Below are 25,789 nucleotides of genomic sequence, written 5' to 3' on the forward strand. Positions count from 1 at the left end.
TCTAGCTGCTTGCTGTGACTGCTTACACAGCTAACAGCCACATTCCTATAGCCAGAAGGGAGAATCTACTACTCAAACGCGACTCAACTGCACATGCGCATGAGTCCGCTCGTAACTGATAAACGAATCTAACGTAAACAGTTGTGACTTCACGCTCATTGGAGGCAATTTGTTGTTATGAAGCATTACAGTCTTCCTAAAGCCTTTGACACATTTTGCAGTTGGCAGACGTTTGCATGAGCACTGTTTGTCATTGTGTATGGCGCATTTCCTTTGCAATTTAAGTTATTTTCGTTTTTTCTCTCGTTTGTTTTATTGTTGAAGTATTATTCTGCAGTAGCGGAGTACAGTAATATCCTTTGTTAGAGTTTCGGTTATTACCAGTCAAAATTGCAAAAATTTAACTGAAAACTAAAACAATGAAAAATTCCCGGAATTCTAAAAAAATGCCGGGTTTTTCCCGGTTTTCTCCCAAATGAAAAAATTCCCAGGTTTTTCCCAGATCTCCCGGTTGTCCCGGGTCATATACACCCTGTTTGTTGGTGCTGAACATTTTAGGAATTTTGATTGAGATAAGCTCATGGAGCAATGTTCTTCTTTGGCATGCCAATGTGAAAGTGTGGGAAGTGCGCACAGAATCTCCTAAGTGAAAAATCCATGCAATATGCACATTTATTTATATATAAAATCTAACTTAGGAATTATCCTTCATGTGAAACCATATGTACAAGATCATGTGCCAATTTAATGTTATAGAGTCGCATATTTTACTGTTTATATAATTTCTGTGCAGTCTTTCATTGGTTGTATCAGTACTCATTTGTACTGTGATATATTGCAAAATTTTGAACATTTACAAGTGCCATGATAAACTCATAAAATTAACATATCTCTCCAAAAATTCAATGAATATTTTATTGAATCAGTTAAGAAGTAGGGAATGCTATTGTCAAATCTGATATTAATTTATCAGAGATTCTTTCAAAAAAATGTTTGTAAACCACCGGCTAATGAGGTATGTGCCTTATCTGAGGCCTTCCTTATCCTCGTCCTAAGAATAATAAAACAACTAAAACCATCAGACAGTGTAGATATATATGACATATGTTGCAACATATTAAAGAAAGTACTAAATTGTATTGTGTGTTCTTTGACATACTGTGTAAACAAGTGTATATCTGAGGTACATTTTCCTGATGAGCTGAAAGTGTCTAGGATAGTTCCAGTATATGAAAAAGGAGATACTAACTCATCATCAAGTTACAATCCAATTTCCATAGTTGCAGTCTTTTTCTAAAGTTCTGGAATGTGTAATTTATCAACAGTTATCTGTTTACTTTGAAAATCTAGGAATAATTAGTGAATCATAGTATGGTCTTAGGAAATGGTTGTCAACTGTTGCTGGTATAGACCCTGTAGTCAAATACACACAAGTATTTGAGGATAAGGGCTTTGTTCAAGTCACTTTTTGTGAACAGTAAGTAAAGCATTTGACTGTGTAATTCCATGGCACTGAATGAAACTGCCTTAAACTATTAAAATCATATCTACAGAACCATAGGAAGTTTACTGTGTTGGCAATGAAATGTCAAATATAGAACAAGTTAAGTTAGGTGTTCCACAAGGAACCATACTGGGACCTTTTTTTTAATGATTAATGAACTGCTATCATTTATAAAGTGTGGTACAGTGCTATATGCAGATGATACAACTTTTCACCGCTGTATTAATAATCTCAGCAGCCTTAAAAGCTGTGTTGTGAAGACAATGGATCAAGTATCCAACTGGTTTAAGGCAAATTGATTCTTACTGAATGATAACAAAACACAGCACATGGTTTTTAGTCTAAAAGGCAAGCTTCTGTCAGGTGTTGTGTTACGTTTTTGAGGGTATATTTAGATGCTAAACTATCTTGGGGTTATCATGTACAATATATTAGTGATAAGTTGCCAAGAGTAATCTATATGTTAAGGCAACATGGATTGTGTACCCAAAAAGTATGTTAGAACAGCCTATTTTTCTTAATACTTCAGAAGAAAACTGGTTCTTCTTATAAGGCAGACCTTAAACCACTATTTTTTGAACAGAAGATCATGACTGTAATAAACTTATACATATACTACATTTTAAAGTACACAAAAAGAAGTTACCAGATAAAAAATATAGAGAAAATGTACATTGTTACAATACAAGAGGAAAGAGTTGCATTTACACTCCATACCACAGATTGTCAAAATCACTAAACAGCTGTGAACTTAAAGGGCACAAATTATTTAGTAAGATTGCACAATCTGTACAAGAATTACCTGAACAAGCATTCAAACAAATAATGTATGACTGGTTAGTTACCCACCCATTCTATGATGTAAATGAGTATTTCTGCTATAATATAATATTATGACACTAATAACAAGCCTTTTGTTTCTTTTAAATTATCAGTTGTATTTTATTATATGTGTGACATTGTCTACTGTTGAAATGGCTGAATGATAAAATTATTATTATTGTTGTTATCATTATTTGTAGGCTAAAACTTAATTGTGCTCTTTTAAAATTTGTGAGAACAGTAGTCCTATGCTCATTCAGCACAATCATTCTCTAATTCCATTGTATAATTATCTGAGAAATAGGTTATTTTGAGAATTTTTGGATGATTACTGAACTATATTTTTGTAAGTTACCAGTACAAATGTTTTGGATATGTAATTTACTTTGTAGGAAATCGGCGTTTGTGGTTCACAGTTGTGACAAAGAATAGATCACGACTGAACTTTATTGTATATCAAAGCAAATAAACATGCATTTTTGAGAATTTTCAGAAGCTACCATTGGCCTTTGCAAAATCTACAAGCAATTTGTAGCAAATCAGTGGTTGTGATTTAGTTACTGTAGTAGATTTTCTAATATATTTTGTTACACATAGTTTTGCTTTAAAGAGGTATAGCTCTATATATTATCTGCAACTCTGTTTTCGAGTTTGCTAACAACTGTAATTAGCACAAAAGATTTTAGGAAACTAGTAGTTTTTACCACAGGTTTTTGTGTTGCCTTAGAAATCTCATTTTGTGCATTTTCTTCAATTCTTAATAGGAATTAGGAACTTTTTAGATAAGCAGGCTAAAAGATAATGAGCGGGTCTTGTAGTACACTGCACCAACCAAAATGCAGCATTACAATGAATGCTGTTCTCACACACAGGATGAGTTGGTCGATGTTTGTAAGTAGCTGGAAATTGCCCTGACTACTGTTAAATGATTGGCAGCTGCTAGGAATCAATGTATTGGAGGAGCTCTCGAGAGTCATGTACCTGTGATACCTAAACCTAAGGTACCTTAAGTACTATCTTCTCCCATGGATCCTGTCTCCTCTACAGAAAGTACAGGATTTGTCATTACTCATCCACTTGACTTAGTGGCATGTCTATGGTAGTTCTAGGTGTTCTGTACAAGGTGGACAGTGACAAGAGAGGGCTAAGGGTGTTGTATCAATCCCCCTAACGAACAAGTCTGAGGTGCTGTCTTTCACTGAAACTGAAACTGAGCCAGTGGGTCTCACTTCACCTGTTTTGGGGAAACCTGTTTTGTCTGGTGGCAGGGGAAGGCAAACACATAAGAGTAGAGGTCCATTGATCATCAGCAGTTCAAATACACTCCTGGAAATTGAAATAAGAACACCGTGAATTCATTGTCCCAGGAGGGGGAAACTTTATTGACACATTCCTGGGGTCAGATACATCACATGATCACACTGACAGAACCACAGGCACGTAGACACAGGCAACAGAGCATGCACAATGTCGGCACTAGTACAGTGTATATCCACCTTTCGCAGCAATGCAGGCTGCTATTCTCCCATGGAGACGATCGTAGAGATGCTGGATGTAGTCCTGTGGAACGGCTTGCCATGCCATTTCCACCTGGCGCCTCAGTTGGACCAGCGTTCGTGCTGGACGTGCAGACCGCGTGAGACGACGCTTCATCCAGTCCCAAACATGCTCAATGGGGGACAGATCCGGAGATCTTGCTGGCCAGGGTAGTTGACTTACACCTTCTAGAGCACGTTGGGTGGCACGGTGTACACGCGGACGTGCATTGTCCTGTTGGAACAGCAAGTTCCCTTGCCGGTCTAGGAATGGTAGAACGATGGGTTCGATGACGGTTTGGATGTACCGTGCACTATTCAGTGTCCCCTCGACGATCACCAGTGGTGTACAGCCAGTGTAGGAGATCGCTCCCCACACCATGATGCCGGGTGTTGGCCCTGTGTGCCTCGGTCGTAGGCAGTCCTGATTGTGGCGCTCACCTGCACGGCGCCAAATACGCATACGACCATCATTGGCACCAAGGCAGAAGCGACTCTCATCGCTGAAGACGACACGTCTCCATTCGTCCCTCCATTCACGCCTGTCGCGACACCACTGGAGGCGGGCTGCACGATGTTGGGGCGTGAGCGGAAGACGGCCTAACGGTGTGCGGGACCGTAGCCCAGCTTCATGGAGACGGTTGCGAATGGTCCTCGCCGATACCCCAGGAGCAACAGTGTCCCTAATTTGCTGGGAAGTGGCGGTGCGGTCCCCTACGGCACTGCGTGGGATCCTACGGTCTTGGCGTGCATACGTGCGTCGCTGCGGTCCGGTCCCAGGTCGACGAGCACGTGCACCTTCCGCCGACCACTGGCGACAACATCGATGTACTGTGGAGACCTCACGCCCCACGTGTTGAGCAATTCGGCGGTACGTCCACCCTGCCTCCCGCATGCCCACTATACGCCCTCGCTCAAAGTCCGTCAACTGCACATACGGTTCACGTCCACGCTGTCGCGGCATGCTACCAGTGTTAAAGACTGCGATGGAGCTCCGTATGCCACGGCAAACTGGCTGACACTGACGGCAGCGGTGCACAAATGCTGCGCAGCTAGCGCCATTTGACGGCCAACACCGCGGTTCCTGGTGTGTCCGCTGCGCCGTGCGTGTGATCATTGCTTGTACAGCCCTCTCGCAGTGTCCGGAGCAAGTATGGTGGGTCTGACACACCGGTGTCAATGTGTTCTTTTTTCCATTTCCAGGAGTGTATATGGCGAATGATGGTACCCTTAGGGAAATGGCAGCAAGGGACAAGGAAGAACATCAGGTTCACTCAGTGTGCATGCCTGGGAGCCTCATTCATCATGCTGAACGGGCTACTCCAGCAGCCATTGAGGGAACAGAGTACAATGAACTGCAGACTGTGGTGCATATGGAACAAATGGTGCCTGTTGTATGGGCTCCAAGGTCATTCTTGGGTCATTCCAGTGACTGGTAGAGAAGACTGAGAAGACAAGCCTCGCACATGGAGTATCAAAAAAGCCCACAATTTGCAGCATTGTCCCCAGAATTGAACATGGACCTTTGGTTCTGAGTTGAGTGGAAGGACTGAACCAGAGACTTCAAAAGTTCTGTGACAAGCTAGGCTGCAATTTCCTGGACTTGAACCATAGGGTAGAGAACTGTTCTGAGTCGAGTGGAAGGACTGAACCACAGACTTCAAAAGTTCTGTGACAAGCTAGGCTACAATTTCCTGGACTTGAACCATAGGGTAGAGAACTGTAGGATCCCCTTAATGGGACAGATGTGCACTACACATCTGAGGCTGCTGCTGGTAGATGACTGTGTGTGGAGTGCACACAAGTGTTTTTTAGATTAGATAGATAGCTGTAGGAAACCCAAAAGCGTCAATGGAAGATTAAAAGAAATGCGTCCCACAGGTGAGAGTATTAAAGTCCTAATGGTAAACTGCCAAAGCATTCACAACAAAGTGCCAGCATTTGAAGCACTCTCGAAAAGCAGTGCAGCTCACACAATACTAGGTACAGAAAGCTGGCTGAAATCTGAAATTGATGGTAGTGAGATTTCTGGGAAAAATTTAAGTGTATTTCGAAAGGATAGGTAAATGGGAAATTGAGGTGGTTTATTTGACAGAGTAAACAAGAAATGAATGTCTGCAGAGGTAGAAATTGAAGCTGCATGTGAGACTGTTTGGACAAGGCTCAGTATCAGGGGTGGGCATAAAACAATAATTCAATCCTCGCCCACCAGGCTCATCTCTTGATGTATCCAAAAACTTTAGAGAAAACCTCAGTTCAGTTGTATGTAAGTTTGCCAGTCATACTGTAATCATTGGTGGAGACTTCAATCATCCAACAATTAATTGGGAAAATTACAATTTTGTTTGTGGTTGCTGTGATAAGACATACTGTGAAACTTTACTACATGCTTTCTCTGAAAACTACCTAGAACAGATAGTTAGGAACCCCACTCATTATGGAAATATATTGGATCTAATATCAACAAATAGATCTGACCTCTTTGAGGATGTCTGCATTGAAAATGGTATCAATGACCATGATGCGGTTGTGGCAACAATGATTACCAAACTATAAAGTACAACTAAAACAAGCAGAAAGATATATATGTTCACTAAATTAGATAAAAAATCATTAGTGTCTTATCTCAGTGAGAAACCTGAAACTTTCAGCATAGGGCAGGAGCATGTAGAGGAGCTCTGGCTCAATTTTAAAAGAATAGTTGACTGTGTACCGGATAGATATGTACCTAGTAAAATATTTCATAATGGGATGGAACCTCCATAGTATACAGTCACTGTAAAGTACTTCTAAGGAAACAGAGATTTTTGCACAATATGAGTAAAACAAAGTGTACATCTATAGACAGAGAGATGCTGAATGAAACACATTTGGCTGTCAAGAGAGCAATTCAAGATGCCTTCAATAACTATCATAACAGAATATTGTCAAGTGATATTTCACAAAACCCAATCAAATTCTGGTCATGTGTAAAGGCTGTTAGTGGCACCAATGTTAGTGTCCAGTCCCTTGTGAATGATACAGGACCTGAAATTGAGGATAGGAATGTAAAAGTTGAAATGCTTAGCTCAATTTTCAAATGTCCCTTTACAAAGGAAAACTCAAAAGAATTGCCCCAGTTTAATCCTCACACCACTGGAAAGCTGAATGAAATCATATTAGTGTCAGTGGTGTTGAGAAACATCTGAAATTGAAACTGAAGAAAGCTCCAGGTCCTGCCAGATCTATACTGAGTTTGTGGCTGAGTTAGCCCCTCTTCTAACTATAAACTATCATAGATCCCTTGAACAAAAATCCATGCCCTGTTCGTAGAAAAAGGCACTGGTCACATCTGTCTACAAGAAGGATTAGTAGAAATTAATCACAAGACTACCATCTAATATCCTTGATATCAATTTGTTGTAGAATCTTAGAACATATTCTTAGCTGAAACATAATGAGGCATCTTGAAGAGAGTGACCTCCTCAATGCACGGATTTTGAAAGCATGAATTGTGTAAAAACTCAAATCACACTTTTCACACAAGACATACTGGAAGCTTTGGATCAAGACAGTAATGTAGTATTTCTTGATATCTGAGAAGCATATGATTCAGTGCCACACATTATTGTCAAACATATGATCATATGGGGTTTCAAGTGAAATTTGTGGCTAGATAGAGGACTTTTTGGTTGGGAAGATGCAGCATGTTATCTGGGGTGGACAGTCATCATCAGAGGTAGAAGTAACTGTGGGAGTGCACCAGGGCAGTGGGTTGTTACCCTTTCTGTTCATGTTGTATATTATTGACCTTGAAGATAATACTAATAGTAAAATCAGGCTTTTTGGAAGTGATGCAATTATTTATAATGGATATCTGAAAGAGGCTACATAAATATTCAGTCTTATCTGGATAAGATTTTGAAGCGGTGCAGAGATTGTAAAGTTGCTTTAAATGTTCAGAAATGTAAAATTGACTACTTTACAAAATGAAAAAAAAGTGGTATCCTGTGACTATAACAGCAATGAGCCATTCTTTGAATAGTACAACTCATACAAATACCTGGGTGTAAGAACACACTGTAGGGGTATGAGATGGAATGATCACATAGGTTCAGCTGTTGGTAAGGCATGTGGTTAAACTTTGGTTTATTGGTAGAATACTGGGGAAGTGCAATCAATCTATGAAGGAGATTGTTTAAAAATAACTCAAGTGTGTGGGACCTGTACCAGATAGGACTAACAGAGAATATTGAATGTATACAGAGAAGGTCAGCATGAATGGTTGTAGGTTCATGTACTATGTGGGAGAGTGTTACAGTGACCCTGGAAGATAGAAGTAAACTATTCTGAGAAAGTCTGTTAACAAAGTTTCAGGAACCATCTTTAAATGATTACTCTAGGAATATATTACAACCCCCTATGTATCACTCACATAGGTATTAGAGTAAAAGATTAGAATAATTACCGCAAACACAGAGGCATTCAAACAATCACTATTCCCAAGCTCCATACGTGAATGGAATAGGGAGAAACCCCAATAACTGGTACAATGGGATGTACCCTCTGCCATGTACCTCGCAGTATTTGCAGATGTAGAAGATTGAATGGTTGATCTGAGGCAACAATAATAAATTTTTAACTACAGATTCTTTAGCCGTACCTTCATTGTCAATTAGTTTTGCCCTTAATGTACGTTTCCCCACAGCTTTCTGTTTTTCTGCCATCAGTTAAAGTTATGTTTTCAACTAAAATATTCTTATAAACAGCTGAAAAATAATTTTCATGTGGTTCACCAGTAAGCACAATTCTCTCCACTTAGTTTCTCAATGCTGTGTTTGTTCCCACAATCTCTACACAGTTCACAAATTGTCTAAGTGTTGTTAAAAGAACATATTTTCTGTCATTGGAATTCGCAAACACAGTTAATGTTTTCCAGATGCATTCCTCAAAAGTACCTGGTCAGTATTGGCAAATGTTTTGTTTATGCCGTGCAGGTGAGTTCTAGAAGAGCTAATTGACACTAATGCCATTTTCTATCTTTTTATTATCACTCCTGGGCCCACAACTATTCTTGGAGTAGAGTATACAGTAACATTAGGTAATAAGACTGATTGAAAGAAGAGAAGCAGCATAGACCACCAAAACAGAGAAACTAACTATACTTTTAACAACCTACATCAAATACAGACATCAGAAGGGTGCCTATGGATTACATAACAGTAAAATACAACACTGATATTTTGTAAGCCATATCCTTTTTAGACTGATTCCACTATCCCAGTACTCTAACAATGAACTGATGACTGCCACCTACTTTATCTATGTAACCAAACTATTTCATATTTCCACAGATTGGTACACCTAGATATTAGTACCTGTTGACTGATTCCAATTGATATTGTAGTTGTAAGGTATTACATTTTTGTATTTTGTGAAATGTACAATTTCGCATTTCTGAACATTTAAAGCAGGTGGCCAATATTTGCACCACTTTAAAATATTATCAGAATCTGACTTTTCAAATGTAACTTCATTATACGTAACTGCATCATTTGCAAATTCTGAAGTTAATCGTAACACTGTCTATCGCACCATTAATATCAAATATGAACAGGAATGGGCCCGCATTCTTCCCTGTGGCATGTCTGGAGTTATTTCAACATCAATTATTCTAAATCCCAGATAAAGCGCTGCATTGTCCCTACCAAGAAATACTCAATCATCATAAATTTCATTTGACATCCCAAATTATCATACTTTTGTTAATAAGAGTTGTCATGATATTGCATGAAATTGGGTCAGGCACTTTTCGGAAGCCAAGAAATACTACACCCTTCTGATTGCCATGATCCAAGACTTTCAGAATGCCATATAAGAAAAGTGAATGCGAGATTTTGTACGACTGATGTTCTTGGAAATACATACTGCTTGAGATGGAGGAGTTCATTCTGTTCAAGATACATCATAAAATATGTATCAGAATGTGTTCTAAGCTTTTTCTGCAGATAGATGATAATGATACTGAATTAGTACTGTGGATCATTTCTGCTACCCTTCTTGTAGTCAAGGTTGTCTTGTGCTTCTTCCAGTTCCTGGGCACAATTTTTTATTTGTTGGTCCTACAGTATATTACATATAAAAGAGGGCTGAGTCAGTTGTAAATTGTGTGTAGAATCACATAGTAGATCCATCAGGCCCTTGAGCTTTATTTAATTTGATTGATTTTAGTTGTTTCTCACTGCCACTAACACTAATATCTGTATCATTCATCTTCGCATCAGTGCAAGAATTAAACTGAGGCAGAACTCTTGGACCACCCTCCATAAATAAATATTTAAGACTTTAGTACTGAATTTCTTATTTTGCTTTGATACCCTCAATTCTAGTTCCTGTACCATCCTTAATTCTTTGATTTGTATTTCAATTAAAAAATTATATAAGATGTGTCGTTTTATTACAGTTGTCTTCGCTGCAAATTGCCTGACACTTGAATATTAGATGTCTATAATAAGTTGCCAACTACTCTTGAACTTAAATGTCAATATATAATGAAACAACAAGCAACAAGTTAAATAAAACAAATTTAATTTCTCCATCTGTTTTCAGGCACTCAATGCTCTTCTTCAGAGAATGATTGTATTATTTGTGAGAGACAACCATAAGATGAATAAGCAAAATGCCGTGGTCATCTGATTCATCATGAACTACATGACCATGGGATTTTGCTGTATGTGCTTTATTGTTGACGCTTGCAAATAATGTGATAGGTACAACTTTATGAAGAAGGACATTAAGTGCCAAAAACCAATAAAGAAATTAGATTTCTTTTATGCAATAGGTTGCTTATTATTTTGTTTTACACAACTACAGTTGGTGAGGATGGATACAATATTAAATGTCAATTATTATTCTTTATTGCTTCCACTGTATTTTTCTCATTTGCCTAGTATGTCTCACCTAACCTTTTCTGTTCTGTGGAGTACTTTGATAGGTGTCATATTTGATTTTTTATTGGTCCAGTTTTATCATATAGCACAAATTGTACAATTGATATTGGACAGGTCAAAGATAAGTTTCTATAATACATAGTATTAGCAATTAAAATTAGGTACCTACTACAATTAATTTTTTTACTTATTCAGAAATTCTCTGACAGAATAGAAACAGTGCTTTATTAGAAATGCCTTTAGTTTAGCTTTAAATATTGGATGAGTAGTATTTTTTATTTCCTCTGGTATCTTATTGTGTAGTATTACACCAATGTTAATTATGTTCCTCTGATAGGTGGTTGTTCTGTGATATTTTTGATGTATATTTGATTCCCTTCTGGTACTATAGTTGTGTACACTTTTGTTCTCTAGCAGTTTGCCTGTTTTCAGGAGGTAGTCCCTAGTGAACAACATAGTTTCATAAATGAATAAACTTGCAACATTTAGAACACCAAGCTCAGTAAAATGGGATTTACAGGACTCCATCTTTTTAAGGCCACAAATTATTCTTAAAGCTCTTTTTTGCATTCTAAAAATCTTTACACTGTGAGTTGAGTATCCCCAGAAAATGATCCCATATCGGATTAGTGAGTGGAGCTGTGCATAGTATGCCTGCAGTACTGTTGTTTTGCTTGTTGTAGCCTTTAAAATTCTTAGGCCATAGCACTCAGATGATAGTTTTCTACACAAGTTATTTATATGTGTGTCCCACTTTAAGTCTTGCTAAACCCAAAGACCCAAGACTTCTGTGACACTTACATTTTCTAGGGGATCATTTTATAATTGGGCTTGAACAGACATTTGATTAGTTGCAGGAATTAAATGAAAATCGACACACACAGTTTTTTCAGTATTTATAATGAGTTTGTTTTTTGTGAACCACTCAGAAAGTCTTTTCATAGAACTTTCTGCTGTGGACCACAAAGTTTCTGGACTGGATACAGTGAGCAATATGCTGGTGTCACTGGCAAACAGGATAGATTTTGTGGGACTCATATATTCAACTAAGTCGTCCACATAAATCAAGAAGAGTAGTGGACCTAAGATTGAGCCCTGCGGTACACCATATTATATTGGTAATTCCCTAGAAAGAAAGGAGTTGTTTCTTGTTTTATTCATTTTTTTGAATTCATACTGATGTGATACTTTCTGCCTGCAGTTTTTTAGGTATGAGCACAACCAGCTATGTGCTACACCTCTTACTCCTTGTATTTCTAATTTTTCGAGCAGAATGTTATGGTCCAGGACGTCGAAGGCTTTTGATGCATCTAGAAAAATACCTGCAGCTAATTTATGTTGATCAAGGGATTTTAAAATGCTGTCTATGAATTCGAAAATTGCTGTCTGTGTAGATTTAGACTTTCTAAAACCATGTTGTTGTACTGTAAGAGGTGCATATTTATTTATGAAACTTAAAAGCCTGTCAAAGAAGAGTTTTTCTAGAATTTTTGAGAAGGAACTTAACTGTGACATGGGTCAGTAGTTTGATATTTTTTCAGAAGAACCTTTTTTTAGCAGCGGTGAAACTTTTGCTATTTTAAAAATATCTGGGAATACACCAGTTTTTAAAGAGAGGTTGAAAATTTTTACCAAGGGGTTTGCTATGTGGTGAGCACATGCTTTTAATATGAAATCAGGTACTTCATCAAGACCACTTGACATTTTATTGCTTAATGATTTAATTTTACTTATAATTTCATTGGGGTTTGTTTCATACACATACATAGAAGCATTGAAGGTCACTGACTTGCTGGAGAAACTTGGGACTGGTTCTTCACAGTGTACTTGAATGAGGTCTTCAGCTAGTGAGGTGAAGTATTCATTGAATTTTTCCACAACTGAATTTGGGTCTGTGACTTTTGAGCCTTCTAGTGTTAATGATACATTCTTTTTCTTTGGCACTGAACTACAAGTTTCTTTCTTTATAACTCTCCACGTGGATCTCATTTTGTTAGATGAGTTTTTCTGGGATTACTTTTCTGATGACAATAAGAGGCAATGTTTCATTCTCACTCATAGTTACTTTATTGTAATATTATTTTATATGGACCATTACATATTTTTCATCTATGCTACTACAATCCAAAATATAAAAAGGGTTAATGGGTCTCTTAAGCTGCAGAAGTTCTGTTAACATCTGTGATATGATTAAATTAGAAAACTTTTCTTTCTATACAATATACTTTTGCAAAAATGAAATTTTATAAGTGATAAAGAAATGAAGGATGCAGTTCAAGCAAAACTTACCTATAAAAGAATGTTTTTCCATTTTTACCCCATACCATGGCTGCATCTAAATGTGTAAGAGATGCGGGTAAGCCAAGTGTTGTAATGGGCTGAGGGCTTCCTTCAATGAATGTTTCACCATTGAACACCCAAAATTTATTTCCTACAACAAAGTTAAGTATTGGTATGACATATTGTTTGTATCACTTCAAATCATCTGTTAAATTATTCTTTTTAGATGCCAAACCGCTTAGCTGTCTCGTGGTATAAATGTGCAGGGCATTAAAGAAAAAAAAGCATTCCATATTTTGAGAGGTGGTAGTATGGACTGAAACAAGACAAAACTGTTAAGTAAACCTGGGCTCAAAAATGCATACCTTAAGAGCTATGAGCACTTGTTCATCTTTGCTGCTGTGAAACGCATCTCCTCTACTGCAACCTGTTTGCTATTGTTAGTGCCATACTGAATGCAGGTAACAAATGAGGGCACATTCCTCTGTTACTGTCCATGGATACAGCATGCAGTAAAATTTGTTAGTGTTATTACACAGTTCTGGCTAAGTGTAGCCCATAGATTAGTTATAATGGAACCATTTCCCATTTTTATACATTTGTGAAGTGCTTCTACATTGCAGTTTTATTTTGGCACTTACCAGCATAATGGAAGCATATTATCCACATAGGAAATTACTTTCTGTTATGGACTGGCAAATTAAAGCAACCATCGAGCCCTTGTCCTGTATGCTGAAACACATTAAAAATTCATCTGGATAATTATCCAGCAATCTTTTTCAGAAAGTATGTGATTCCCTATGACACTGGATGAAAGCATGCCTAACTATGAGTGGACACCATACTAGGCACTTCCTTTAGTGATACCCCTCAAGTGCAGGTCATATGCAGTTTTAAGCTGATTACATTAGAAGCTCTACTCCTTCACATTAATTGAATAATGTGTTCTCATTTGTTTACTCATTTTTTACTTTATTCTTTAGGTTCTTCATAATAGAAAAAAGCTTGCAGTAGAAAATATGTGTTCCATAGTAGTGAAGATGAACAAGTACTCATAGCTCTTAAGTTATGCACTTTACAGGCTATGCTTACAGGGCATTTTTGTCTTGTTTTTGTCCATACTACCACCTCTTAAAATATGGAACACTTTTTTTAACACCCTGTATAAAGCTTATTGCACATTCAGTGAACATTAAATTTAAGGTTTAAAATCTTTTACTTAATTAAGAAAGTTTCAGTACTTCAGTTTAAGATATTATTTAATGGTAACTTGAATTTCATGTAGAATCATAGATACTCTTCTTTATCTTTCCATTTACACAGTCTGCCCCAATGTTTTTGAACTATTACAAAAAACGGTTCAAATGGCTCTAAGCACTATGGGACTTAACATCTGAGGTCATCAGTCCCCTAGACTTAGAACTACTTTAATCTGACTAACCTAAGGACATCACACACACCTTGCCCGAGGCAGGATTCAAACCTGCGACCATAGCAGCAGCATGGTTCTGGACTGAAGCATCTAGAACTGCTCAGCCACAACAGCCAGCACAATATTACATTATAGAGTTTGACCTGACAGGCAGCTTTTGCAGGGACACTTATGAGTGTTAGGAGTGGCATTAAATCTAGAGAGATAAAACTTTATGCTGAAAAAGATTCTGGATATTGTGTGTAGCAGATGTGGCACTATCATTACAAGCATCTACAGGTCTTGAACAATTGCCTTTACATTACTTTTACATAATATAGAACTTTATGCAAATGAATTAAGAAATAAGTCAAAATGCTTAAAAGTGCTTGGTGGCTTTAATATCAGTTGTAACAAGGGTAATCAGAAAAAGGAGCAGTTGTGAAATATATACAGCTCATAACAAGTGCAGCCAGTTGTGGATGAAACTGCCAGAAAAGGATATGGGTCTGAAGCAATGCTTGATCGTATGTTTACTAACAAACCGTAAGTACTGGGAGCATAATATTTAAGCAAAAGATACTGGTCTGTCAGTACAAGGATGTTTAATAGTACACTGAATGAGCACAATGGGAGAAAAACCAAAATGATTACACAGACAAGGAATATGAAATCTATTTTCATTGTTTATATTGTTATGGTGTAGAATAGCCATAAAAAAGTATTAAAGTCAATGAGAAATCAAACACACTGGTAACACATCCATAACACAAGGAACAAAAAAATCAGTAGTCACATTTAGAAACCCAAGCAGACAAGCTAAAATGAATACAACAATAAAACTGCACCTCAGAAAATACATCAGAGCCTCTAGGAAAATTGTATTGGGAACATAAATTATTTGTATATCAACAGGGAAATCAAGGAAACAAAACTGATTTTGAAGGTTACAAATAATATCTTGGGAAAACCTGTACTTCATAATTAAAACTGAGGATAAAGTACTAAAAGATGCTTAACATTTAGCCCATATATATAATGAAAATATATATAATGAAAATACAAACAAAAGCAAAATGAGGATAATGGAATGTAGTTGAATAAAATCGGGTGATGCTGAGGGAATTAGATTAGGAAATGAGACACTTAAAGTAGTAAAGGAGTTTTGCTATTTGGGGAGCAAAATAACTGATGATGGTCGAAGTAGAGAGGATATAAAATGTAGACTGGCAATGGCAAGGAAAGCATTTCTGAAGAAGAGAAATTTGTTAACATCGAGTATAGATTTAAGTGTCAGGAAGTCATTTCTGAAAGCATTTGTATGGAGTGCAGCTATGTATGGATGTGAAACATGGATGATAACTAGGTTGGACAAGAAGAGAATAGAAGCTTTTGAAATGTGGTGCTACAGAAGAATGCTGAAGATAAGGTGGGTAGATCACGTAACTAATGAGGAGGTATTGAATAGGATTGGGGAGAAGAGAAGTTTGTGGCACAACTTGACTAGAAGAAGGGATCAGTTGGTAGGACATGTTTTGAGGCATCAAGGGATCTCAAATTTAGCATTGGAGGGCAGCGTGGAGGGTAAAAATCGTAGAGGTAGACCAAGAGATGAATACACTAAGCAGATTCAGAAGGATGTAGGTTGCAGTAGGTACTGGGAGATGAAGAAGCTTGCACAGGATAGAGTAGCATGGAGAGCTGCATCAAATCAGTCTCTGGACTGAAGACCACAACAACAACATATAATGAGCATTACAAAAATATAACACATTGCCTGGTTAAAATATGTGCAGTACAAATAACAAAATGATAAAAGTGACAATTACCTCTCTGATGGCCCCAGCCAAAGCTCCACTGATCCCAAGCCCACTACACATACACAGTATTTGCATTCCAAACTAAGACATCTCTCCCATACAGTCTAGCCATCTGTAGATGATGCACTTGCAGTGTTGAGCAATCTATATGTTGCCCCAAATCTCTAAATTCTCTCTCCCCCCTCTGCCCCCAAATGATCCAGCTGTATCGAGTATCCCCTCATCGCCCAAAAGCACCCCTGATAGGAACAATTTAACCATATCCCTCCCCCGGCCTTCAACTGCTTATCATCACACACAGAAATGAGGAACATTTTACTCACAATCCTTACCATCCCTCCCAAAGTGGTACGCCACCTCCTAATCAATCTATGAAATATCCTAGTCCATCTTTAAGCTACATCTTCTCTCAAATTATTGCCACATGGGTCACATCTTGCAGATGACCTAGGTGCAAGACCTAACTGATACACTCACACAGTACATACCACCAATCCTGTAACAAGCATATCCCTTCCTATAAGAAGCAGCACCAAATTTGAATGCACTCATATCACATACCAGCTCTGCTACAACTTCTGCACATCATTTTATGTGGACACCCAAAGTGCAGCACAGAGCAGTATTGACTATCCAATGGTGGAACAGATTGCTTCATAATTTACACCATATACTACTGTGCCATATGTTGCTAATTCCCTGAATTACATAAAGGGGAATTGTAACATACCTTTCAAGCTAATAATTCTTCTCTCCTCAGTATCCACTAATGTCTAACCCACACTCGTCTCCACTCCTGCCCCTGTCTTAACTCATCTCAAATTTTTTTAATATTTTCGTTGATTTAGCCAGTAGATGGATGCCCAGAACAAGGTCTGCCATTAATCAAAATGTCACCATTTTTAAATTGAGCAAACCACTCATACACTTGTGTTTTTCCCTTAGTGTCAGCTTGGTAAACTGTTTTCAACATTAAAGCAGTTTCAGCAGCATTTTTACTGAGTAGATTGGATAGATAAAAAATCTACTCACCAGCAGCAGTTTTCATTGTTTTTTATGACTGACTGTGTGTGTGTGTGTGTGTGTGTGTGTGTGTGTGTGTGTGTGTGTGTGTGTGTGTGAGAGAGAGAGAGAGAGAGAGAGAGAGAGACTGGATAAAAAGATAAAATTAAGTCTGTAACACAAATAAAATGTTAGTAGATGGTGCATGTAACCAAGTAAGTTGATGGCAGATGGACAATGGAAGTTCCATGTTGAATTTCATGGGATAAGAAAAGATTGAGATGATGAATGTTTGCACAGTGGTTGGAAAACATTAGAAACTGTATTCAGGAACAACGGATGCGTATAGCTAGAAACTGTCTAAAAGTGTAGAGGTAGCCTCGGTTCAGCAGTGGATGTCTAAGGGTTGATGATGGTGGATAGAAACTCCATTCATACAACATTATATTTGAACTCACAGGCCCAGTCTGTAAATCATCCTGTTTACCAACAGCAAAGTAGAACAGTTCTATTAATAATAACAAATTCATGTTTCATCCACCAGATAATAGTTTAATGCCAAACACCTCCTAAATTTGACTTCTACCAGTGCCACTTTAGTTGAGCTTTTGTAGAAGGTTGTTAGAAACATTTTACAAAACCAAGTTGAACCACTGCTGTCTTTGTAAAACATGTATAATGGCAATGCTTTACTTTATGTTGCTGACAGTGATATCCAATATACACAGAAAAACAATACAGAAAATGTGGCACAATTTTCACACAGCAAATATATGTAACAAACTCAATGTCCACAGAGCATTAAACTCTAACCTTCCTTTCTTTTTCATACAGCTCAGAAATTTTCCTCACATAACTTGCTTTATTTCCTTGTCACAACTCAGAATCAGGTGGACAACTTTTTGAGCTATGTGCATCTACTTCTACACCACTACTCTGCAAACCACTGTGATGTTTATTGCAGAGTGTACTTTTCATTGCTTTACCCTTCCATAAGAAGATGTAAGGAGAAAATATAAAAATGCCTCAAATTAAGCAGGTGAAAGAGAATACAAACATCTGAAAAAACAAGAGTGACAGAAAAAGCAAAATGGCCAAGCAGGAATGGCCAAAGGACAAATGCAAGGATTTGGAAGCATATTTCACTAGAGGAAAGATAGATACCACCTACAGAAAAAGTTAAAGTCACATTTGGAGGAAAGAGAAGTAGCCCTATGGATGTCAAGAGCTCAGATAGAAAACCAGTACTAAGTAAAGAACGGAAAGCCAAAAGGTGGAAGGAGCATATAGAGGGGCTATACAATGAAGATGAACTTGAAGGTAAGATTATAGAAATGGAACAGGATGTAGATGAAGACAAGATAGGAGATGTGATACTGCAAGAAGAATTTGACAGAGAACTGAAAGAAATAAGTCAAAGCAATACCCCAGGTGTTGACAATATTCGTCAGAGCTACTGATAGCCTTGGGAGAGCCAGCCATGACTAAACTCTTCCATTTGATGTGCAAGATGGACGAAACAGGAAAAATACCCTCAAACTTCAAGAAGAATGTAATAATTCCAATTCCAAAGAAATTAGGTGCTGACAGGTATGAATATTACCAAACTATTAGTTTAATAAGTCTTCGTTGCAAAATACTACCATGAATTCTTTACAGAAGAATGGAAAAACTAATAGAAATCAACATTGGAGAAGATCAGTTTGTATTGCAGAGATGTAGGATCATGTGAGGCAATACTGACCCTACACCTTCTCTTAGAAGATATGTTAAGGAAAGATGTGCCTATGTTTATAGCATTTATAGCCTTTGAGAAAGCTTTTGATATGTTGCATGGAATACTCTTTTTAAAATTCCGAAGATAGCAGGGGTAAAACACAGGGAGTGAAAAATTATTTGCACCTTGTACAGAAACCAGACAGCAGTTATAAGAGTTGAGGGGCATGAAAGGGAAGCATTGGTTGAGAAGGGAGTCAGACAGTGATATAAACTATCCCCAATGTTATTTAATCTGTACATTGAGCAAGCAGTGAAGGAAACCAAAGAAAAAGTTGGGTTAGAGGAATAAATAAAAATTGTGAGGTTTGCTGATGACATTGTGTTCTTTCAGAGACAGCAAGGGACTTGGAAGAGTAATTGAACAGAATGTACAGTGTCTTCAAAGAAGGATATAAGATGAACACCAATAATAGCGAAACAAGGATAATGGAATGCAGCCAAATTAAATCAGATAAGGCTGAGTGAATTAGATTAGAAAATGAGACACTTAAAGTTGTACATGAGTATTTTTATTTGGGCAATGAAATACTCAATTATGGCCCAAGTAGAGAGGATATAAAATGTAGACTGGCAATGACAAGAAAAGTGTTTCTGAAGAATATAAATTTGTTAATGTTGAATGTAGATTTAAGTGTTAAGAAATCTTTTCTGGAAGTATTTGTACGCAGAGTAGCTTTGGATGGAAGTGAAACATGGATGATCAGTGGTTCAATCAAGAAGAGAACAGAAGTTTTTGAAGTGTGGTGCTACAGAAGAATGTTGAAGATTAGATGGGTACCTATATCACATAACTAATGAGGAGTTACTGAACAGAATTGGTGAGAAAAGAAATGTTTGGCACAATCTGACTAGAAGAAGCAATTGATTGATAGGACACACTCAGAGACAAGGGATCGTCAATGTACATGGGTTGGATAAAAAGTAGTGGCAAGACTGATACAATTCATACCACACTTTACTGACAAACATTCACTGTATTGCATGTCCTCAATATAATTGCCTTACATCTTGATCACCATCCCCCACACAGATGGAAGGTATTGTACACTATCAGGCCATTCATCTCTGTTGATGTCTTGCAAGGATTGCCCTATGTCATGGATGACATCTTCTCTTGTGCTGTACCATATGCCATGAAGATGTTCCTTTATTTTGGTGAACAGGTCATAATTGCATGGACTCATATCAGGTGAATACTGTGCTTGTTCCAATAACTTGCACCTCCATGCATGCAGGAGCCCCTGCTTGGAGTTCACTGTGTGGCATCATGCATTGTCATGAAGGATTACCTACTTTTCCATGTCCAAAAACCAGGTCACTATCTTTCAGCCCAGTATAGGGCCACATCCAAGGCTTCTTTCTTGTCCAGCCATAAATCATCAGGGTTGCACCTATAAGGGCAGTTTGGGCAGGTGAGCAGATGCTCCATATCCTGCACAGCACCACAGTCACACCTATCATCTGTGGTTCCCAGACCCCACCTAATCATATTTGTCTTCACTGGGGCCACATTTGCCCTCATTTGGTTCAGCATTCTCCATGTCCTCCAGTTTGTGCTGAATCTGCTGGGCACTTTCTGTGCAGGTGGGTAATCAGCTGGTGGTTCTTCTATTATCGTGGCTAAGAACCTTTACGGGATTTCAGTCACCCAGGTTTACATTCACTGCCAAAAAGGGGATGCCAATTGTCAATAGTTTGTCTGAGTGTCTCTGAATTCATGTGGTATTCTCTGAGATTTGGGATTCACAAATCCAGCAGCTCTATATAGTTTTGATAGAGAAGTAGGTTTCATGAAGGATGGTGGGATGCATTGCCATAAGATGCCATCACTTTCTTCTTGGCATGGGACAAAGGTGATGTTCCAAGAAATTGCAGTAGTAGGCTGCAGTGACCATCTTCCCCTGTGGTACAATGTGATGCAGGATTAACCCACAGATATCACTTTGGTGCGAGCTGGTTCATGGTGCACATTCTATGAGCAAGGAGAAGCTGGGTTTTTCCATTCCCAGACCTGGTCTTGATTTACATCCCTGTCATCCCAAAACACTAACACCCATCTTGCCACTATACAATATGGCAATGCTGCATCATCACACACCTCATGCATTCCCTGAAAACATTGTTGTGCACTCCTACCATATACCACTTTAATCTTGATCCATACATGTTTTTTATATTTCCTAAACACATTGTTAGGGTGCTTGAACTTTCCTCCAGCTCTTTCAGACAGTACACACTCAAACTGACACAGACACAGCTGTTGCCATTCGCTCCACTACTACAGCTGACCTTCTGGTATCAGCTACAGACAGCACGTATGCCACTGGACACACATCCCACATAAAGCTGGAACCTGCCTAAATTATTCTGTGAATAAATTTCTTAAAAAAAGAGGGGGGGGGGGGGGGGGGTTAAATTGAACATGTGTCGAACCACAGGCCCAAAGTATGCTGTTATTATTAACACTGATTCTGTGCTACTGTAAATTTCAGAGTTTCCTCCAGTTCAGAGAACAGTGGCATGGATCTGATGTTATGGGGTGTTGTCAGTTTGGGGGGGAGGGGGGGGGGGATCATCAAAGCAGACCAACAGATGAATTCAGTAAGCTGGTTCAGAAGGATCTAAATTGCAGTAGTTATTCAGAGATGAAGAGGCCTACACAGGGTAGGGTAGCACAGAAAGCTGCATCAAACCAGTCTTCAGACTGAAGACCACAACAACAAGAAGGTATTCTGCAAAAATAGCAGATGTAATGCAAGAGCAATATTTGAAAATGGATTCCATTACATCTTCTAGGGCTATAGAAAGGAAACTGTACCAAAGTACTTTCAAAATTCCTACATAAAGCTAGACCCTGTCTAAATTGTTTTGGGATAAAGTGGCTCTCAGCCTTATTCTAGGAATAAATTTCTTAAAAAAAAAGGGGGTAAGCTGACATGTGTTCATCCACAGGCCCAAGATATTCTGTTCTATTGTGAATTTCAGAGCTTCCTTCAGTTCACAGAGCAGTGGTGTGGATCTGATGGCACTCATCTACCAAGTATGGACAACAGATGTGGGCTGGTGCTGTCTGCTGTCAGGTGATCAGACAGAGGCTTTCAAACAGTCAACAAGGAGAAAATGCTATGAGGTATCTATGACTTTGATTGAAATTAATTTAAATTTGGTGATATTTCAATCAGTGTAAGATGTTATATACAGAGTAAAGCTTGTTTAAACTTTATGTTGATAATGGTAATAAATGATGAATGTAAACTTCTAAACTGGGAATTATAGCTCTAAAGTACTATGCAAAACTGGAACCAAAGCAGCAGGAAATGCAATTAATCACACACTGTAACATATATAAAGTAATACTTTTGACAAAGAGTGTAACTTCCTCTTTTCTCAATTATCTATAGATTCTCAATTAAAAGAAAAATGCTGGGAACCTGAGATGGCTCAAGGAATGTAATTTTGAAGAGGAGCAGCTATAGTAAACTGTTGCTTGAAACCACAGTACCTACAAGGGCTTATCAGTAGCTCTCTGCTTATTTGATAATATCAAGGGCATTACTTATATTCTACTTGTACTAAAAATGGATGCAGATGGACATCTCACCCAATGCACATATTAGCTGGTACTTGCATATCAGGTGCTAGTTCTGTGGTTATACCAGCCATTCACTGTCCAACTACTTCTCAGATGTAGGTAATTAGCTATATAATGTGAAACTGAAGGCATGTATTTCATGGCACATTATTTCATCTGCTAATAAAGGAGGTCTGAAATACCAGGAACAAGAAAACTTATAAAAGATGTTAAGGAAAATTCTTATAAATATTTTTTCTATGTTCATACTGCCTGTGATTATTGGCAACCTATCAAAGACATAAGCTTCAGTGTACGGATAAGGAGGTAATGCACAACATAAATGTAGGTTTGTGGATTGTTGTAGTGGGAACAAGGGAAATGAACAACGAATGAGGATATGGCTCTGTTAGGGGATAGGGACTATTAAGCAAGAGCCCTACTAAGAGATTAATATATTCTTACAGACTGAATGAATGTAAAAGGACAAAGAGATGTTTTGAAATTCATAAAAAATACAAAAGTATTTTGAAATACTACTTTTAGGCATGTTTAATAACAGTGCTGCACGTGCATTGTTTGCTATATACCTGTGAAAAAAACTATGCTGCTGTCTGTATCCCTCTGATACACAGCATCTATTTTTGTAACAGTGTTTGGGAATCTCCAGAACATATGCCGAAAATTCACAGGATATCCTGGCTGAATTAAACCTCGACCTGACATTCTCCACATCATCTGAAAATAAGATAATTTTTAGTCCAACCGCAAAGAAAAGCAAATTTCAAAATTAAACCAACTAAAATATAAGCAGGGAGAACTGCCACATCAGTATTAGTATTTCTGTATGAAGGCAGAATATCCCACTTTTATTTATTTATTTTTTAAATACAGCAATTCTGGTTGGAATATAAGATACAGAGTGAGTAAAGACAGCCACTCACAATGTACTAAAGGTAGTGAGCAGTGGATAATACAGAAACAAGAAACTGAGTATTCTCACTCAGCTTTCAAATTAATGTTCATCTTCAGTCACTGTTCTCACATTATGGCCTGGAGAGTACAGCTTTGTGCATGTCCAAACCACTGCTCATTGTTTTGCTACAACTGTGTCTACTCATTCTATTGCTTATTTTAATGCATCAATCATTGAAGAATTAATTAACTCATCATTTATTTTGAAATATCTTCAGTATGTTTACATCTGCAGCTGTAACAGCAGTTTGCCATTGGTACTTTCTAAAATAATGACGACAATTGTTAAATGATTTATCAGAAACTAAGTGTAAAATAAGTTTAAGAAAGGCTTGAAATGGTTATGAGAAGGCAAAAGGAAGATAAAAAACAAAAAGAAAAGTTAATAATTAACTCCATAAAATAAGACAGCCAATAATCAGAATTGTAGAGGCAGTAGAGGGGAAATATGTGAAGAACAAGGGAAATAAAGAGACAGAAAAGGCAACAAGTCAAAATGTGACAGGTAGTTGGTGTTACAATGATACAACCACATAATAAATACTGTGAAAATATTTACTGCCTCTTCATTAGCTGCAGTTTTTTACAGCCAGAATATTATTGTAAATGTAGGAGTAACTTATATTATAATATATGTTGAGGGTGTAGTTTATTTGCATAAGTTTCTGAAAGATCAATTACTGAGCATTTAACACACTCTCTTGGTTACAATAAACAAACAATGGTTCACATTTGAAAATGAAATTACATATTTCAAAACCAGTCATGTGCTAAGAAAAGAGTAAATGGATTGCTCTTGCTCTTCAGTTGGATGTGGCTTACATGGGTGATCATTTATTTATTTTTAGTTTATGTTTAGTCTTTGCTATTTCAATTCCATGTAGCTCATTATTAATAGTCAAAATTTGAACCCTGGTTGTGTTTAATTCTTACTTTATCTTTCACTGCATTTGTATGTCTCTGATGTTGTGTTGTTCTGAGAGCTACTTGCAGTAGTTCACTAATGAATGTGATGTGACACTCATTGAAGAATATAGGACAAGGAAGTTTGCCAGTCATCATGTGAAGTTCTGTTAGTAAAATGTGTGGAAGTTTACTTAAGATATATGAGGCAATAATAATTAAAAACTGGGATTATAATAACAGAAAATGAAAAACTTTGTTTAAGCAAAAACAAGGTCTATCAGCAGAAGAGTTATATAAATATACATTGCTCTCAGTTTTCTTACCTCTCCCTTAAAGAAGAAGAGTTCACCTCTAAGTACTGATACTGCATCATAGTTACCAAGGCAAGGATCAGATTTGTCAAGTGGAGCCTCAGTTGTCTGATGTCGTTCATGCTCACGATGCTCATCAACAGTCTCATAATCATCTTCAAATGTCACACCAGTACTGGTGGGATAATCTGGCTGCCTTGGCTGTGGTTTACCTGCTGTGGGAGTTACAGGATGATGAGTTTCATCACCTCCTTCAGAACTATTTTCATCTGTGCTTGGCACATCTGGGACGTGGTTGCTATCCTCATCTCTGTCCTGAGTTTCACTGTCACTGTCATCAGTACCACTAGGTACAACCCCAGGATTAATTTCATTGTCATCTTCCAGACTACGAGAAACTGCAACATATAACAATAATTTTTTGGTGTCTTACTTGTAAGTTAATGCTAAACAATGTGATTTGTTGCATGTACTGCAAACTGTAGGAAGGGTCAACATACACATTCAATATTTTCTGTAGAATTTATCCAAGGGAATGTAATGGACAGTACTAAATAATTTAAAAAAAAATGGCATAAACAGCCTTCCTGTGTTAAATTATTGCTACAGAAACATGAGCACTAAGTTTGCTTATGCTGTAACATCAAGTACAGTTGCTGCTTATGATTTACAGGATACAGAATAGCTAATGTTGAAACGATACAAAACAATGGAAAATCCAGAACAGAATAATGGCAATATTATCAGAAGAATGGATTGCTATTCACCACACAGTAGAGATGTTGAGTCGCATACAGGAACAACGAAAGGTCTACTAGAGAAATAAGTTTTCAACCAAAAGACTGTCTTCTGAATTAGACAACATAAACACACACACAATCATACAAATGCAACTCACACATGACCACTGTCTCTGGGTGCTGAGGCCAGACTGTGAGCAACAG

The 25,789-nt window shown here is 37.7% G+C and overlaps 1 protein-coding gene across 1 annotated transcript in view; it reads right to left on the reverse strand.

The window, feature by feature from the left end:
• LOC124613730 (matrix metalloproteinase-14-like) overlaps window positions 1-25,789 on the reverse strand; it is a 123,495-nt gene that overhangs the window by 27,353 nt on the left and 70,353 nt on the right. The window contains exons 7-9 of the mRNA XM_047142451.1: window positions 24,858-25,243; window positions 23,244-23,391; window positions 13,080-13,221 (exon numbers count right to left, since the gene is read on the reverse strand). Coding sequence (XP_046998407.1) covers window positions 13,080-13,221; window positions 23,244-23,391; window positions 24,858-25,243 — 676 coding nt within the window. The remainder of the gene's footprint in view (window positions 1-13,079; window positions 13,222-23,243; window positions 23,392-24,857; window positions 25,244-25,789) is intronic.

The sequence above is a fragment of the Schistocerca americana genome, chromosome 1 (genome assembly GCF_021461395.2).
Source record: "Schistocerca americana isolate TAMUIC-IGC-003095 chromosome 1, iqSchAmer2.1, whole genome shotgun sequence".
NCBI lineage: Eukaryota > Metazoa > Arthropoda > Insecta > Orthoptera > Acrididae > Schistocerca > Schistocerca americana.